The sequence below is a fragment of the Labrus bergylta genome, chromosome 10 (assembly GCF_963930695.1).
Source record: "Labrus bergylta chromosome 10, fLabBer1.1, whole genome shotgun sequence".
NCBI lineage: Eukaryota > Metazoa > Chordata > Actinopteri > Labriformes > Labridae > Labrus > Labrus bergylta.
Window position 1 is genome coordinate 28,770,282 of NC_089204.1, and position 18,359 is coordinate 28,788,640.

Here is an 18,359-nt window from a genome sequence, read left to right on the forward strand (position 1 = left end):
AAACATACAATTTAAATGTAGAATAATAACCCATTTAATGAGCTGTTGAAATGTTGTAACAGTGTCATTTCTTTGGTTTCCACCATCAAATATTTGTGCTCTTCATTTGAGCAAAAGTAAACACTGGACTCTGATGAAACCAATTTCAGGCTGAAGGCCGACCGTCTCACAGATCCGTCAACCTGATCACACTGGATGCAGCGAGAGGGACGATGGAGACTGTAGAAAAATGGTTTTTAAAAAAAGCCTACAGCTGAACAAATGCACCAATCTGAAGTTTCAGAGCAGGTGAGCCTGCCAGGTGAGCCATGCAGCTCCGGTACCAGTTTCTGCTCCCCGGGGGTGAACGCCACCCGAGCTGACAGGAGCTCTGTCAGAAAAACACGGCAGCTAAAGCCATCAGCATTTTATCACTGTGAAAATATGGCAACAGCCACTTGTCATTTTGTATGATGGTGAGACAATCCATGTCATTTTCACCACACTGCACTGAGAGGAGGCACTAAAAGCAGGAGCCTCGCCGGGGAAAATTACATATTAGGAGCATTTTCAGCCTCAGGAGATTTCCAAGTGCTTCATACCTGCACGTTGCAAGGTCCAAATAACTCAAGCTCCATTTTACTACCCCCTAAATCCCTACTTCTTCTGAAGTTCTTCCCAAAAATACAGGAATCTGGGGGGTGAGGTTTCAAAGGTTCTCAGAGGTCATACACTTGGAGCGTTGTTTTATTTCAGCCTCGTTTATAATCTGCAGCAGCATGCTTTTCTTTTTGTTTAACACATAAATGTAGGTACAAAAAAAACAGATATGACAGATGCTTCCATAACTAACTCCACCCCTTATTGAGCATCGAGTACAACATCCTGCTAACTGTTGTGACAGGGTTCAACAAATAAAAACACCTCTCTATCTTTAAATGGTGTCCCTGAAAAGAGGAGTTAAGAGACGCTGTCACTTTAAGACTGGACCGCGCTAAAAGATTTTAAAAATCTTAATATGTTGAAAATGTTAGATCGCCTCTAAAGTTCAATGGAAACACACTTTCAACAAAAGAGTGGAGAACAACATACTGGAGAGCAGAAAATATAATGCAGCAGGTTCATTACATGCACAGAGATCCAACTATTCAGGTGCAGACAGTCTATGCTCCATGCAGCAGTATACAGGATATAAACGTCACCACCCCCTCCCATTGGCTAGAGGTGAATTCTCTGGAGAATATCCTGCTGCGTTCTCACATCAGTTCACTCGGACTTGCTGCGGAAAAAAAGACTTGGTGTGCTGTCAGGAGAAACTCCGGGTGAAGTCTGAGTGAAAAATTCAGCTGTATCAAGAGTCTTTTCAGGAGTTTTCTGCAAGTGTGAAAGCTCTTATAGTGAGTGTTAAAAGAGTTTAAACGGCTACATGGCCTCTGTATTTTAAACATGATTTAAACTCTTGGTTAGCGTGTTGCAAAATGAGGCTTTCTGGCCAATTAAAGGTTTGAAGATTACATCATGTGACAAACACTGGTCGACTGGTTTAGTGCTCCGTGTATTTGCAGCCAAATTGTTCCACCACATTCATTCAAGAGAGGGTTAAACTAGAAGGAAATGTTTCTAGACAACATTTCATATCAGGAAACTTTTGCTCATGCTGCATATCCTGAAACAGCTGTTTTTCCTCTCCGATGTTTGCAGGAACAAAGAATGAATACAACGGTTCAGACGTGGACGACATCACACCGCTTTGTTCTGTAATGTAGCAGTGAACACGAGTAATATCTCTTCATATGTTGTTCTCCTCTCTGATGATGAAATGATTAAACTGCTGCTCCACCATATATACCTTTCACCCTGATCCTCTGCCCACACACACAAACAAACACACACACACACACACACACACACACACACACACACACACACACAAACGAGAGCAAACAGCCTGACAAAGGCGCACACTGCTTTACTAACACAACAAAGGATATTATGTTGTAGCAACATGGCCTCATTTCTGGAAAATGGCTCCTAATAATACAAATAGGAGGGGTCACACTCTCTCCTGTGACAATTTGGAGACTGTACTCGCCGACTCCAGAAGGGAAAATGGATCCAGGGAGAGGCCGTTACCACTAAAGCAGAGAGCTAACATGCCTGCCTGGACATACAGGATCGGTCCTCTAGTTCCTGTTCACTGCCCGCTATCTCAAACTATCTTCTAACAGGGAGAGAGAGGGCAGTCTGAAGTGGACTGCAGTACCCTGCTAGCCTAACCAAACGTGTACATTTCTGACATTTAATCAATGTTTTTACTCTCCATAATCTGTGGTCTGCTTCTAATGCTTAGTGCTCTATAGGCCTGTGCCTTACAGCTCATTTTAGAGGTTTTAAAAATGTTGGATACTCGCGAGACCACCAAGTATAAAACGATACTATCTCTGTTATTCAAATGATTGATGGTATCTGTAAGCCATGGCTCATTTATTACATGCTAGTTGAGAGAGGTTTGTAAGGTTCCAAACCTGAGACGTAACTCGGGGTTAGACGACTTTCTGCACCCGGTGAAGATGCTAAACATGACACAACGATGACACAGCGATGACACAACGATGACACAACGATGACACAACGATGACACAACAATGACAGAACAATGACACAACGATAACGATACAGTCTGAATCTGTTCTGAAATAAGATCTGCAGGGAACGCTTTTTGGCCCACTGACAAAGTTACATAGTGCAGTAAAAGGGCAAAACCGGAGCACTGTGTGGACATGAGAGCGACGCCGTTCACCCTGCTGAAAGTTAGATCGACTTTGAAATATTAAATAATAAATAATTCTTATAATAATAATATTTTTTGAAGTATTACAAATTTTAAAGTGGAAACATCGCTTTAAACCAGCAAAATAACTGATTATTAAACATGTGGGGATTTATTTTTCTTTGGATCTAGTAATCTAAAAACTGTTTCAGCTCTAGTGTTCCTAATCTGACATCATCATACTGAAAGATGGATGCTTATCAGTGCTGACACAGGGACCTTTTTTATGTCATCCTTCCCTTAATTCAAAGTTTTAATTTGTCCATTTGGCTCGTCATGACTTTGTTAAGTTAGACCTTCATGTTACCCTCATGAACAGAGTGAGTCACTTTACCCAAGCCTATATACAGGCACTGGAAGCTAATGGGATTTTTTTTTTTAGCATGTAAAGTCCATCAGCTTGAACATGCTACAGCATATGGACTGACTGACTTAGTGGAATATCAAATCAGCAAATCAATCATTTCTGTTAGCATCCCCTTTGACTCCATCGTATGAACTCGCCCTGCAGGATTGTACGAAACCCCCAAAGGGAAGGCTCGGATCAATTTTCTCAGCCACTAAAAAAAGCCCACTAAGTTGCACTCCACGCCCATTAAAACAACCTCAGTCTTCAGATAGTAATCCAATATCAATGAAGAGATGGAACAGTGCAGCTGTGCCGACCAAAATACTATTAAGACTCCTCTCCAGCAGAGGAACCAGAAAAGAAAAGAGAACAGACACTCCAGATCCAGATCTACAATTCACTTAGCAGACTCTTTTCTCCAAAGTGACGTACATCAGAGAGTAAGAAGCAAGAAGTAAGCAACACAAGCAAGGATCTAGAAAAAAGGGAACAATGTGAGTAAGAGCAAACGATCAGCTTTGAGTCTGATTGGACACACAGGTGCTGACAGGAAGTGACCAGAGGCAAAGCACAACATTGAGGGCAGTTCTTGAGAGCTCTAATCAGTATAGAAACCATCTTATAAGTCGTCGTTATCAAACAAAAACCATCGTCATTACCATCATCATCATCAATAATATGGAGACCATCATCATTAAGTTAGTAGGTATTCATGAAAGAGCTGGGTCTTTAGCTTTTTCTTAAAGGTGCAGAGGGACTCTGCAGATCACATGGAGTTTGGAAGTTCATTCCACCACCGGGGGGCGACAGAGGAGACGAGTCTAGTCAGCGTCTTAGGACCCAGTTTTAGCTCTGCCACTAAAATGCGACCGGTTATTTTCCATACAGGAGAAGGCCGCACGCCTGTCAATCATCACACTCCATAGTGAAGAACGATATTCTTAATTAGCCTCAGACACATGAATGAGAGCTAACGGGACGTCCAATTCATCATGTGTCACATCAAAGTGTTTTCTTCTCTCCATACATATCCATGTAAATGTGAGATCATAAATGACCTCTTGACACCACATTGTCCGTAAAGGTGTCGAATCACATCAATGAGAGTGACAGGAGTGGACAGGTCGATCAATCATTCAACCATCTGATCACCTTTCCAGCAGACCAAAGCTACAGCCTGACAGTCGCTCCTTTATCGCACTAATCCGGATAACTTCTGCACCGAGCCTGAGAAAGGCAGCGGGGATAAATTAGTTTACTCCTACACTGATTGGATTAAAAGCCAGGAGGGGGTCTCGACCCCCCCCCCCCCCCTCCCCCGGCCTCAAACACTGCAGCCACCAACCGTTCAGCTTTAATGAACATGTCGGCTTAAAAAGGAAATAAAAAACATTACTTGATTTCCCTTTTTTAGCCAACAGTCCAACATGTGGAAAAACTTCACAAAATGTGCTCAAACAACCTTCTCAACAAGGACTGATTGTTCCCAGTGACTCAACTCCCACGCCACACGTCAGGACAGACGCTTTTATTTTTATATGACAGCTGACTCAATGGTAATCCGTCGCAGGTTAAATGTGAACCTTGGAGCCCACGGTCGGCTTTTGAGTCTTGGAGGACTTCAACCATTATGATCACACCGTTTCATAGAGGCAGCGTTAGTCATCTCGTTTCTTGGAATTGAGCTCCTCATTGCTGCTTTTGTGTATTTTTAAGAACATTTCCCCATTATGAACATTTTATATTCATGCTAAATGGCAACCAAGCTCCGAAGACGATGGTCTATACCGTCTGATGACAATATGGCCTCTTGGAACAACGTCCATTTCTAACAGTGTAGCCGCCGCCAGGTGAGATAAGAAGGGATTTTTAAGCCAAGACTTCCTTATCGTGCTTCCATCCTTGTTTACAGTCCAAATAGCAACTTGAGAGGAGGAAATCTAATTTAAGTAAAGAGACGTCGACAGCCGTGTAGTTGGCTGCACTTGAATTCAGATTCCTGTTTTTAGAGATGAATAAAAACCTTAGATTCACTCTTTGTCAGGTGATAGTGGATGGTTTCAGAGGTTGCATTTCAGACGTTTTTATTTCCCCAATTTTCCTTCAAACACGGCTTGTTATCTTGTATACAGCCAATGAAACAACTCAAGAGAATAACTGCTCCAACTACAGACAGAAATCAAAAGACTTGCAACACCAAAACTCATAAACCTTCCCTCCAGATCAGAATCAGAATCAGGGTTTATTGCCAAGTACATTTACACATACAAGGAATTTGACTTGGTGTATTGGTGCTAAACAATTAACAAGGACATAAAGCAGAACTATAAACCAGAAGAGATCGTATTCATGAGCAGAATCTCTTCATAAAGATAAATGGCAACTGAAGCTGTTCTCATACCAGCATCGGTATCGGCCCCCCGGACGGTCTACATGTGAGTCAGTGCATTGATTGGATGACATAAAGCATCAGTCCATCTTCAAAATAAACTGGGTAAAGGATGTCATGTTATGAAACAGCAACAGTGCATCACTAGTGGATAATGCAATGTCAGTCCAAACTACCAAAATGCCCCCCCACCCAAAGAATATGCACATGGACAAAAACATGTTCTTCACTGAGCTGAAACTGCATGAATAATGCAATAAATCGGCCCGTTTGCAAATAATGGAGCATTCAACGACGTCAGTATCTGATGTTTATGTGTAAGGTTGAATCAATTTAAAACCGATCAGCTAGTTTAGCTAACTGTTGAAGCGAGCGAGTGCCTTAAACACGGTATGAGACAACTTAGCCCTTACACCGTCTGTGGGAAAGATCAGCAACATGCAGTTTCATGTTCCAGTGACAGGAGGAAGGCAGGCGACAAAGGGTTAAAAAGAGTAACAAAGAACTGAAATCAGCAGTCATGCACATTGTTGATTTGACATCGTATCAGTATCGGCACTGATTTTCACAATCGGTGCATCTCATATTTTTCTAGTCATTCGATTATTGATGTGCAAACTGGACCAAAAATCAAATCTCTGATGACTATCTGAAAGTGAAACTGTTATCTAAAAATCTTCTGTTCACATGTCCCACTGCAGCTGTACAGACACGAGTGTAGAAACAGAGACTTCCCACACTGCAGTGAAGGACTCACAAATGAAATCAGTGAGCGCGGCTGTCAAACGGTGACAGGCCCGCCGCGTCGGGAGCTGCAGCAGCAGCGGCGACGCTTCGATGGACGAAGACACAATATGACAGGCAAAAAAAAAAAAAACTACGACCTGAGCAGACGGAAATAAAATGAGAACTTATTAAGGCCGACTCTGCCGAGATAAGAGAGAGCCCAGGTCGCTGTGTACAATCACTTAAGGTTTAAATAGGAAGAGAAGTGGAGAATATCACCTCTCCACAGGGGGGGGTGAATGTGTTTTATTGTAATAGTTCACAGCAGGCGACAGAACCAGGGGCCGGTGAGGACCGAGGAAGTCAATTCTGACAGCTACTTAACCTCCAAGCCCGGTTCTGCTTCACAGGAAAGAAAGGCCTCATTTCATTCCACTAGGCGTGTGGCAGAGTTTGTTTGTAGGAGAGGAACAGAAGGCAACTAGAAAAAGACAGAAAAGGGGAGCGGGGAGTCGTGTGGCAGAAAAATAGAGAAAATATCACAGCAGTATTTCTTGCTTCACTGAAGGGGGCTGTTCTCTTCTAGGCTGCAACGACTTCCTCATTCCTTTTCGTATGCGAGTCCGCATCCTGTGCCTCACCTCCCTCCCTCCTCTGGCAGCAGTCGCCCGCTGTAAAGCCTCATTTTCAGCATACAAGCAAGAAACAGGACGAGCAACTATTGCAATGTAGTGACCGTTTTGTAAACATGTTGACCTTCCTGTTTTTGTTTTTTTTATGTTTACATTTAAAGTTACAAAAAACCTGCATCAGCTTGCAGGAAAAAGCTTGAGGATCTCCCGGCTGAATGGGGAAACACCCGCAAGGGAGGGGAGGAAAAAAAGGCAGGCTGGAGAGTCTGACATCATCCAAGTATATGGGCTTCCATGTTTCTGTGAAGTCTCATATGTGTGTGTGTGCATGAACAAGCAGTGAGTGTATCTCTCATACAAGCACAACTGTAGTTCTCCTTTTCCATCTCAAGCTCAGGCATTCATTATTCTGAGTTTCTGCTGCTGCAGCACACATCTGCTGCTGCTGCTGCACAAAGCGTGTAAGAACAGAGAGAGATGAGAGGAACCATAAGTCATGTACTGACAGCCAGACCCTTCCTGAAGCTGCAGTCTTAAGAGCTTTCATACCAAACATGCTCATTGCAACAGAGCAAAAAAATAAATAAAGACACCGATCCCCTGCCGTCGGCACAAGCACACCAAACCAAAAATGCCTGGAAACTGCAGGAATGAGCCTACACCTTCTGTGCGTGCAAAGTTGAAGGACAGAGGATAAAATGTGAGATATGGGGGTAGTAGAGATGATGTGTCTGAAGGGCTGGTTACAGTAAACGGCGGGGCAGCAGTGGGGTGTTGATGATGGGGCTTCAGCATGAGAGCTCAAAAAAAAAAAAAAAAAAAGAAAAAAAAAAAAAACCTGCATTGCCTGTGTCAAAGCTCTCCGTCCCAACCACCGTGGATTTAAAATCACCCCCACATGAGCACACGGAATGGGGTGTCACAAAACATATCATGACACACACCTCAGCTCTCCGTGAAGCGCAATCAGAAGAAACATGAAGGGGAAATCTTGAGGCTAGTTAGCTTTACTTCCTTAGCCAGCGCAGCCAGCCAGCCAGCCACTGCCGCTTTCTCTCTCCGGCTCCAAGCCCGCCCGGTCCTACACTCACACACTCACACACACACACACACACACCTCCCTCCTGTGCGCACAGACGTCCTGGGACTTACCGGTCTTATGTGCTGGTGGTGTCGCTCTGAAGAGACAACAAGTGCGGGGAGGCTGCCGGCCACCGCTCGGCTGCTCCGGGACAACAGGAGGACTGATCTGCACACTTTCGCAGCCATCTCTGTAGTGAAAAGCTCGCCGGGGAAGGAGACTGCTGCGGGCGGACCGAGACGCACCGAAGGGAAGAGGGGAGGGTGGTGGGCGGGTTTTTGCGGGGCTGGACTATACGGCGGCTTCAGTACACATGCCCAGTGTTGCACCAGTATGCAAAGATAAACCACTTTAGTGCTGGCTAATTAAAAAACATGCACACAGTTTGTCGCAGCACCGATCACTCCTTTACGGTATTGAAGGTCACTAAAGATGTGATTATGGTGTCATAAATGTATATATATATAATAAGTGTAGAGTACAAATAATGCTGGATCACAGGAGAGTGCTTTAATGAATGAATGAAGAGTAGTTTCACACATTTGAGTAGAAATAGGTCTGTATGATGTTCTCAGAGAGAGAAATCAAAGAATGAAACCAGAGCTTCTTATCCTCACTATCTCCATTACCACCTCTATTAATGTTATCTCAGTGGGAGTGTGTGAGCCCTATACAGGTATATGACTCTAGATATAGTGACACATTAAAGGAGATTAAAGAAAACCTACCTTAGGTTTGAGGTACATACAAATCCAGCTATGGAAGTACAGCTTATACATTCAGTATTAAGATACTTATTTTAGTTTGTATTCTACGGAAGCCCTAAGCAGACATACATCCATGAAGTTTTCCCCCCTCTGTTTTCCTGCAGCAACGAGTTAATTCCAGTTGTTTCTCAAAATCTCCAGGAATGAGCTCCTCACAGGAAAACCAGCGCTGTTGTGAAATAAAGAAGACGAGATACCGAGAAAACAACCAAAATGTACTCATTCACGGAGTGAATTAAAATGTGTTAACACATCTAGAATTTCCAAAATTATTGTTTTAAAGATTTATTTTTGGGCTTTTTATGCCTTTATTTAGAGATAGGACAGATAGAGTTGGAAATCAGAGAGAGAGAGAGAGAGAGGGGGGAATGACATGCAGGAAAGGTGTCACATGTCGGACTTGAACCTGGGCCGCCTGCTTGGAAGACGATAGCTGCCGTACATAGGGTTCGCGCACAATAACCACTAAGCTAGTGGCGCCCACTTTACATATTTCTTTTAGTCTTTGGTTACCAAGTTTTTTTTCTGTAACAAATCATGCAGCAGAGCCACTTTGTACGGAAGCCCAAAGTGGACATTCTTCCTTTTTTTTTTCTTTTTTTTTCTTTTTTGTTTAACTTATTATAACGTGTGATTTCTGTGGTTGTTTTCTTAAGAACTAAACTTATTTTTGTCTCTATATTGAGATAACCTCGCTGGTTTTCCAGAGGTAGGTTCATTTCCTTAAGATCTGAAAAAAACAACTCAAATTAACTGGTTATCACAGATATCCTGAAATAACAAACCTGCAAACACAGTTTTTTTTACCCGGGTTTCTCCTGTAACTCAAGGCCATGCTCCGGCCCGCTCCTGTTTTGTTATTTCTCATAGGAAACTCCCACGATGTTGCCCTTGACAACCTCATTATCAAGAACTATAAACACAGATCCTTTGTCTGAAGAAACCAACATACCCAGATTGTATGTGATTTCCAATACACAAACACAAAATCCACAACTAAATGAAATGTCAACCTCTCTGAGCCTGTGACCCTGTGACCCTGTGACCTGACTACCCACAAAGTGATTCAAGGGGTGTGTGCACGGAAGCACTCTGCACAAGCGGAAAGGCTAAAGCTGGATGAAGGAACAAGATATCCAGAAATGTCAGGACAAGACATCACACAAAAAAACAAAACAAACAAATAGTGGATAGTAGGTATGCCTTCTGCAAAATGTGCAGGGTGGGTTTTAAAAAAGAGCAACATATCAGCTCCCAACAGCACAAGCGAGGCGTGAAGGCAGAGAAGGGCACATAAACAATATCAGCCTGAGTCACACCACCTCAATGTTGGAAGGTGTATGCAAGGTGATGAGATAAATAAGTCCAGAACTTGTGGAAAACAATCAAAATCTTGGGAAAATTAAGTAAAATGAAAGTTACTGATGCATCCTCTTAAGGTTTGTGTATACCCTTGAAACTCTTTTTAATGTTTTCTTTCTTTCCTCCATTTGCTGATCAAGAAAAGCTTTCCATGCACTGTGTCCTTACTTGTTCGTCTCCTTATGTTTACCATTACAGCAAAAAGAACTTGGCAGACTCTGAGCCGACTAACACTTAAGAGATTTCCAGCCATCTTGGACGGGACAGGCTCAATATGACTCGTCTGAATGTCTCTGTAATATGCTACATCTTGGCAGACTCGCTGTCCACCGCCATCGTTTCCTCCAGAACTTGAGTCTAATATTAGCTTGTCCTCCATTCACTCTTGCGAGGATGTCCCTACAGGATCAAGTCTAATTGAAGTGATCCTCAGTGACTTTTTAAATGGCAGAGGCTACTTCCATGATGTGAAAGCACTTTTTACACATTTCTCAGCTTCTGTCCCAAAATGGCTGAAAAACGAGGGCAAGGAGTCGAGTATGAGGTGATTTGTTTTCTCCAGGATCAGTCAACCTCTGCAAATGTCGGTAATGGGAGTGCTAATGGGTCCGTTTTGGTCAATGAATGTCAAGGAGACACCCTTCAGGAGAATGCACATGTTGTTCTTAATCTTTGACCAAGCCTGTCATATAATACAGTCTTCCACACCTGTATTGGTCGAAGTAGAAACCAACCAGGTACTAGATAAGTCTTCAGCTGTTTAAGAGCAAAACTCTAACTGAAGTAGTTCATTTAATAAAATAGCTTCAGCTCAAACTTCAGAGAATGAGAAGCAGATAAATAAGAAATAAGACAAAAAGAAAAACAGAAATCTGCTCCCTTTTGTTGTCGCTCGTGCTTGTCTTCTGTTTGTTTGTGAAATAGTAGTAATATGTAATCGCTTCATGATTCATCCCCCTTTTCTTCTGTTCTTCTTCAGGTGCAGAGCATCAGGCGGTGTGTGTGGGCGATTGCAATTTAAATGCAAATTTTCAACCATGGACAAGAACCTGCTCAAGGCCTGCAGGCTGCATCGATTCACAAAGAGAATCTTTGTGTCATGCCAAATACTACCAAGCCGTGTTTTTTCTTTCTTTTTCTTTTTACAGTGCTGCTGTGAGTGTACATTGACTGTGTGTGTTTGCACATGGTGTGTCAGCAGAGTAAACAAAAGAAGCTGCAGTGAAGTGAAAAAAAAAAACCTGCAGTCCACGAAGCAACATGAGGTTTAGTTTGTCCTCCTGCATTGTGTTTACATTGTTAAATCAAAGTAATCAGCTCATGAAACAAACTACACAGAGTTAGCTTTAAACATCGGCTAGTCTAGCTCTTATAGCCTATAGGCCACAGACCATTTACAGATGGTATGGTCCATTTTGCTGCGGCCGTGGGTTCGAATCCCACCTCGTCTCCCACTCCTGCTCCCAATGTTTACTGTCTCTCTTCAGCTGTCCTCTCTGATAAAAACAAGCCCCCAACCATCCCACCCACCTCCAAGAAAAAAAAGATTTCATAGGGGAGGTGTATATGAGAAAAATGAATTGATCAACAATTGCAGGCAAGCTCCTGCACGATGTCTACATTGTAGTAACACTTTAAGTTGCCAATGTTATGGTGCAAATACGACAGTGTGCGGGAGTTTTCCTGCAATTTTTGATGATTGAAAACAAGAAATTACCCAAAATTGGTTGCCCAAAACTTCTATTTTTGTTGCCATGCTGTTGAAACAGGTCCTCATATTGTTTGATTTTATTGGTATCATATCAAAATCTGGTAAAATAACTCTAACACAGAGGTTGTCACTAGCAGCAATTGTACATCATGACTCAATCATGGGGTTCGATCCCCAGCACCTGCAGCCACGTCCTTGGGCAGGACATTTAACCCCAAGTTGCTCCCGCTGCTTTGTCCGATTGACTTGTTATAGGAATTAAACAAAAGTAAGCAAACACTCTATCCTCATATTGTGCTAACTGTGCGAAAACATAAATTGCTGATGAAGTGCTAACTCCACTTCTCTTAAGAGTCGTTGAGGTCCTCTCACTCAGACGCAGATTTTTGCATAAAAATTGTGCCTCATAAATTCCCCCTTTCATAAATCGTCTGAGTTCAGGGATTCAATGTGAGCGCAAAGAATTCAAACAAATCTTGATCTAAAGTTATTCAGATATAATCTCTCATGTCTGACACTAATCTTTTTTTTCACAGTTGTCCACAAACCTAAAAATAAATCCTAAAGAGAGACAGAACTGCTTTTAAACTGTCTGGGACCCATATCTCAAGGTCAGGGATGCACACGAGAGAAAAGTACAAAAAGAGGTGTGTGTATGCCTTTGTGTGTGTGTGATTGTGTGTGTGTGCAGGTCTGTGCATGACTCAAATGTCTCCTAGCAGCATAAAGAGAGCCCCTCCCATTGCTCTGTCTAAAAGGTAATGCTCAGAGCAAGCAAGCGTGGGTGTGTAGCTTCTATTTCATCACACCACCAATAATGTAAACACAGACCTAATTAGGTAGTGTATGCTGTCTTTCCTTTCTTGCTTATACTCTTGTACATATATCAGCTCAGACACCACACAGCAATATGACTAATGAAACTGGAGCCTGCTTGTGTCTGCAGGTGTTCACCTGAGCCATCGCTCAGCATTTTACAGAGACACAGCTTTTGGCTCAAGTTTCACTGTAGTTTTCATTCTGTAAGGCAGCTCGTCGGGGACTTGTCTCCGGTGCACAGAAAACTGCTGTAGTCCCTGTAAAGCCAGCCCTCCCTCAGGGATTTACAAGTATGTTCTTAGTGTAGCACTCGAGAGTTGGACACCCCTCTTAATCTAAACACAGCTCACAGTGTTAGCAACACGGTGGTTATGTACTAAAAGCAGTAAAGCTGAGGAGGCTCTTCTGCAGGCCTGTCTTATCTGCTGCGCCACCTTTGCACTGCAGCAATAGCAGGATGGGTGTAATCTGCATGCTTAATGCTAATGTGTAGATTGTTGGTGCATCAACATGGAGGCTGCGTGGAAAACAGCTGCTGCTTAACCTTCAGTCTGAATTAAGTCCGACTAATGGGAGGTGCAAAATTTAGAGGTGCAAACTTGGGTTAGAGGAAGACGTGTTTTTTTCTTTTAAGGGTCACCCGACTGTTAGTTGATCCTTTTTTTTTTTAAATATAATTTATATTTGATTGATTTTTATAACAACATTATAATGGCAAACAATTATAAAAACAAACAAACCGACTAAAAGGGAACAACAAAACAGGCAGGAAACATAATAGACAATAAATGGATGACAGAAATTAGATGCAGAAAGTATCAACCAGAAGGCATGAGCCTACAAACAAACAAAAGTCAAGCAACACCCTGGCAGTGATGTGTTGCGTTCTCCTGATATAAACTGGCTAAAATTATCCCAATGCTCCTTAGAAATGTCAGTTTTCCAGTTCAGCTTTCCAAGCATATTTTCACAAGCAGCTATTGTCATCATTTCTTCTTTCCGCATTTTCAGTGTCAGAGTTCTTGGTTCAGAGAATTAGCCGAGTACATGTTGTTAAGCCAGTTGTTAATACTTGAAATGAGTATTTGCTTAAATAGGGTACTACACCAAGCTGAGGTGATCTGGGAAGTTGGCATCCCAACCAGTCCTCCATAAGTGCTAAAACATTGTTTCATAACCATTTGGCATTCCCTTCTTTTAGTTGATCCTTAACTAACTTTAAAAAGACCAGGAAACTAAGCCTAACTCTGTGACTTAACACCCCATGAATGGATGCACAATGATCTTAAACCACCTTAGTCATGTGCTAATTAGCAGCTACACCTCTCAAACATGTTCAGACTGAGATTTGAACGTGTCTTGTGCAAACAGTGTGTATTTTAGGTGTGTTTTTATTTACAGTGTTTTTAATTTTCCAAACTGGTTTGTCTTTGGGTCAGTTTCATGGCCGCTGTGTCGTGCAGTTTAACGATTAATAATTAAAGTCTGCCATAATCTTTGTGAACAAGATAAATGACTTCAAATTAGAGAAATATGCGCTGCCATTGTGGACACACAGGCCACGCTGATCCTGTTCCTGTTGTGCAGCTATTCAAATCTAATTTGAAATTTCAATAGCTGACAATTACATATTGTGGGGTTCTTCTTGTGATAAATTGCCTGCGTTAATGAACTCTGCACTGGAGGGCTGCAGGCACAAGTAGTCTCCCTTATTAAAAAAGAAGGAGGAGATAAAGAAGAGGGGAGACAGAGATAGAGAGAGAGAGAGAGGGAGAGAGAGAGGGTGATGAAAAATTGCTTTAAGAAAAGATTCTGGTTGAAAGAACAAAGAGATTAGTCGACAACAGTATGCAGCTGGGAGGGTAACTGGAGATATTAGTCGCTGTGTGTGTGTGTGTTTGATTTCACGATGCTGTTCTGTAAATGATTAACTCATTTGAGAGAGTTTATGGAGAACTGATTTTTCTGTCTACTTCCTGTATGATGCAACAATGAGATAGCAAATGAGGTCACAGAAAACAGTCAGGGTAAAGGTCAGAGATGAACCTTGACCTTTTTCAACACAGGTCCATCGGTTATTGTATTCATATAAGTGTTGAAGCAATATATTGACAAAATGTGCAGATTGATTTTCCAGGACATTCTCCATTTATTAATGCATCTAACAGAGAAGGCCACAAGTCCCTTTAAGCAAGTCCAAGTCTCTTGTGGTTTTGATGAATAATTAAATATAATTTACGGAGACAATAAGAGGGCTCCGATGTAGCTGTACAACACTGTCATGGAAACATGCAACATGGAAAGTGGACTAGTCTGCTCAGAGATCTGAGATCTGGATGACTGAGCTCACATTGACTCATCCAGGAGCATTTTCAGATGCCTGTTAAAGTTTGATGTGTTCAATCCAACGTCCTGTATTTCAGTTTTTTTCAGTGATTCTTATTTTTTTGGCATTGTGTGAAGTTATTAAATCCTAAAAAATGACAAAAGGCAACGGCACTGTAGCAGCTGCAGGTGAAGTGCTCACTATATTGGATGACCGTGCACCAGAAGCATGCAGGGTTATGTCTGATTGGAAGAAGTGACATTCAGCTCTGAACATTCAAGCTTTACAATTAAAAAGATTGTGAATAAGTCTCATAATGAGAGTCCAAGGTGATACTCCTTTGTATTCCTCATGTTCCTGTTGTCCACACTTCCTTGTTGTTGAGGTGGAGGTCGGAGCAGGCCGTGCATGAATGAGGACGACGGTGGTTGAGGGACGACACAGGAGGCAAGTCTACAGCAACATGCATGTGCAGCTGAAGTCCAACTCCAGTTCAAGTCTGAAACTCGAGTCCCAAACTCTAGCATCAAACCATGTTCATTAAATTTGACATGAATCCTCAAATGTTTATTTAGTCTGGGTAAAAAAAAACAGAAATGTCCTCTGGGATAAAGAACGTTCTGAATCTGAAACGAGAAACATTTGGCTCCATTTTAACTCATTTGTAGAATCCACCTAAAAAGCTGCCTTGACCCCCTGGTGCCTGGTAATCTGCACCTCACATCCATTAAAATGTGAGAAGATGATGATGATGATGATGATGATGCAGCAGAGTAATGCACCATTGGAGAATTTGCATTTTAGGAGATTCATCTATCAAAGTGAGAAAACATTAGAAATGTGTTGTTATGAATAGCATGATAAAGAGAGTGCAGAAGAGGAAGCTCAGATGTACCCGCCCCTCAGGCGTTTAGGACAGAAGGAGCATTCACTTCTCTGATTGCATGGATCCGTTGACTTAGCACTCAGATTTATTGTGTTCCTAGATGTGTGCAGTCATTTCACTTTAGCCAGGAGCTAAGAAACATCATTCAAATAGAAAATCTGCCTTGTGGCCTGTGCCATGGGACTGATAAACTCTTTATAAATGACTAAAAATAAATTCTTAGGGCGCGGTCACACTGGCCATCTGTACTGTGCCGTACTCAAGCACGATTGGCCCCCCGCTGTGCCATTCCCACACTGGCCGGCACGGCCCGCGGTCATACTTCACAGGACTATCCGTGCTTAAGCACGATTACCTCTTGTACATAACATCTTAATACAACGCAGAGAGCATGACAGCTACTTTACTGACTTTGCGACTTATTTTAAGCCATTTTTATCAGATACAGCTATAAATAAATTGAAAAATAAAATAAACACAGAGAACATGACGGCTACTTTGTGGCTTATATTGAGTCATGTTAGTCAGATACAGCCATGAAACTCTGGATTTCTCCATAATGAAGGCTGTCAGCGGTGTGTTGTGCTTGTGAACGTGCATGAAGTGTGCCAAAGCTAAGGAAGTGTTCCATGCCTGAGCACGGCACGGGACGGAGCAAACGAACTGGACTTTAGGGTTGAAGCGCGCTTGGGCACGGTACAGATGGCCAGTGTGACCGTGCCCAAAGAGAGGTGGTTTAAACAAAAATACTGTGTGAGGATATGAGGTTTCTTGTTGTCAGTGGAAGTAAATAAAAACTCAACAGGCCAGAGATCTATCAGGTGGGTTTCCCCCCTTTTACACAGAGCATATGAGTATATAAGTTTGAAAGAAGAAACATATATTTGCACTTTCATGTCTAAAGATGGACGTTCCTGACATTTCTTTAAAGACCTGGCCGTGTTTGGACTTAAAAGCAGGGTTGGTAACATTTTAAAACTAGCATGATTTTGAAAGTAGCATTCCCTCAGTGCACTGTCTGCACCCACCCCCTCCCCTCAGCTAATCTAAGTGGACCTCAGCTCATCTCTTGCATTGTGTAGAAACTACGTCGTCTCATGTCTCATTCAGCGGTAAGTAAACTCACCACTCATCATTTCATTCTGTCCTGCACCATTTCTTTAATCATAACTTCATTTACATAAATGCACAGTCACCTTCAGGGAAATGTTGACCTCGACTTTCATGGGATGTGACAAGTTCCTGCAACCCGCAGTCTTCAATTGAAACTTTCCCAGTCTACTCAGCATCTCCTCAGATTTCCCCTTTTACATTATGCATTCAGTCCAGCAGATATGGTTTGAGGTGACAATTAAAACTGGCAGACTACTGCGAGGTAAGTTTATTTATTTCTGATGCATTTTTATGCCGCAAGACAAGAATGACTGACAGTGGAGACGCTCTGTCTCCTGGTTCAGTTGAGTTAACTCAAATAATGAAGCAGAAATAGAAACTTAAATCTGTAGTTATAAAAGTCAAATTCTAGTTTCTGTCTTTTTATTTCATTTACATTTTTATACAAACACAATAAACTTGTGTCCTAATGAAAGGATAAGCGCTCAGTGAAGACAGCCCTCATCTCAATCACGCCCGATGCCCTGATAAGTTACACAACCTGGCCCTTAGTTGCCACCACAACCAAAACAGCATTATCACCTTCAACAGACCCAGGCTCTGTTTATGCGAGCCAGCCTTCACCGGTGTTTTGCCCAATTAGTCCCCCGACTGCTCAGAGAGGCTGGACAGTGAGCTCTGGTGTGTCTTACCTTCCCTATACCACATGGCCATCACAGCCCATTCTGCACTGATACCTTCAACAGACCCAGGCTCCATAGAAACAAGCTGTGGGTTCAAACATTGGTACACCTTTATTTATGGTCTCTTTTCTTGGTCTGTGTTTTTAAATGTTTTAAAAGCTCAAATGAAAGACCTGAAATTCAGACTCTGTCTGTAACTTTTTGTTTTTGATGCTGCCTGTCTTGGCCAGGTCTGGTGGAAAAGAGGTTCTTAATCTCAAAAGGACCAACCTGATTAAATAAAGGAAAAATCCCTGAAAAAAACATATTAGGATAGCTTACAAAATTTTGTGACACATTTGTCCAGTTAGTAATGTAACTAAAATGTACAATAAATGTATATTGTTTTTATCCATAGAAACAACATGAAAAAAAGGCCTACTATGTCATTCAATGTTATTCTGAGGCCCTTTGTGCTATGACCATATTTGTTTTGTAGTTTTTGTGGGTAATTAACTTATGAACGACTTATTCGATGGGTTAAAATGTGCTTTTAGGAGGAGCCTAAGTGGAAATTTTTAACAGCAATTATTTCCCCCTCATTGATAAGTTGTTGCCTTACTGATGATCAATTTAAATAGGCCTATAGTTTTACCTTTTAACTGCAGGTGGAATCTAGCTAATCGGCTAAATCTGGTGCAATGCATCATCACTAACTGAGATTAAT

The 18,359-nt window shown here is 42.1% G+C and overlaps 1 protein-coding gene across 2 annotated transcripts in view; it reads right to left on the minus strand.

Moving 5' to 3' along the window:
• Nucleotides 1–8,300, minus strand: part of mcu (mitochondrial calcium uniporter) — an 83,939-nt gene extending 75,639 nt beyond the window's left edge. Inside the window, exon 1 of one of the 2 annotated variants that reach the window (XM_065959819.1) lies at nucleotides 8,058–8,300. In XM_065959819.1, coding sequence (XP_065815891.1) covers nucleotides 8,058–8,174 — 117 coding nt within the window. In that variant the 5' untranslated portion in view covers nucleotides 8,175–8,300. The remainder of the gene's footprint in view (nucleotides 1–8,057) is intronic. The other variant, XM_065959820.1, reaches the window with a different exon arrangement.
• Nucleotides 8,301–18,359: the final 10,059 nt, after the last annotated feature.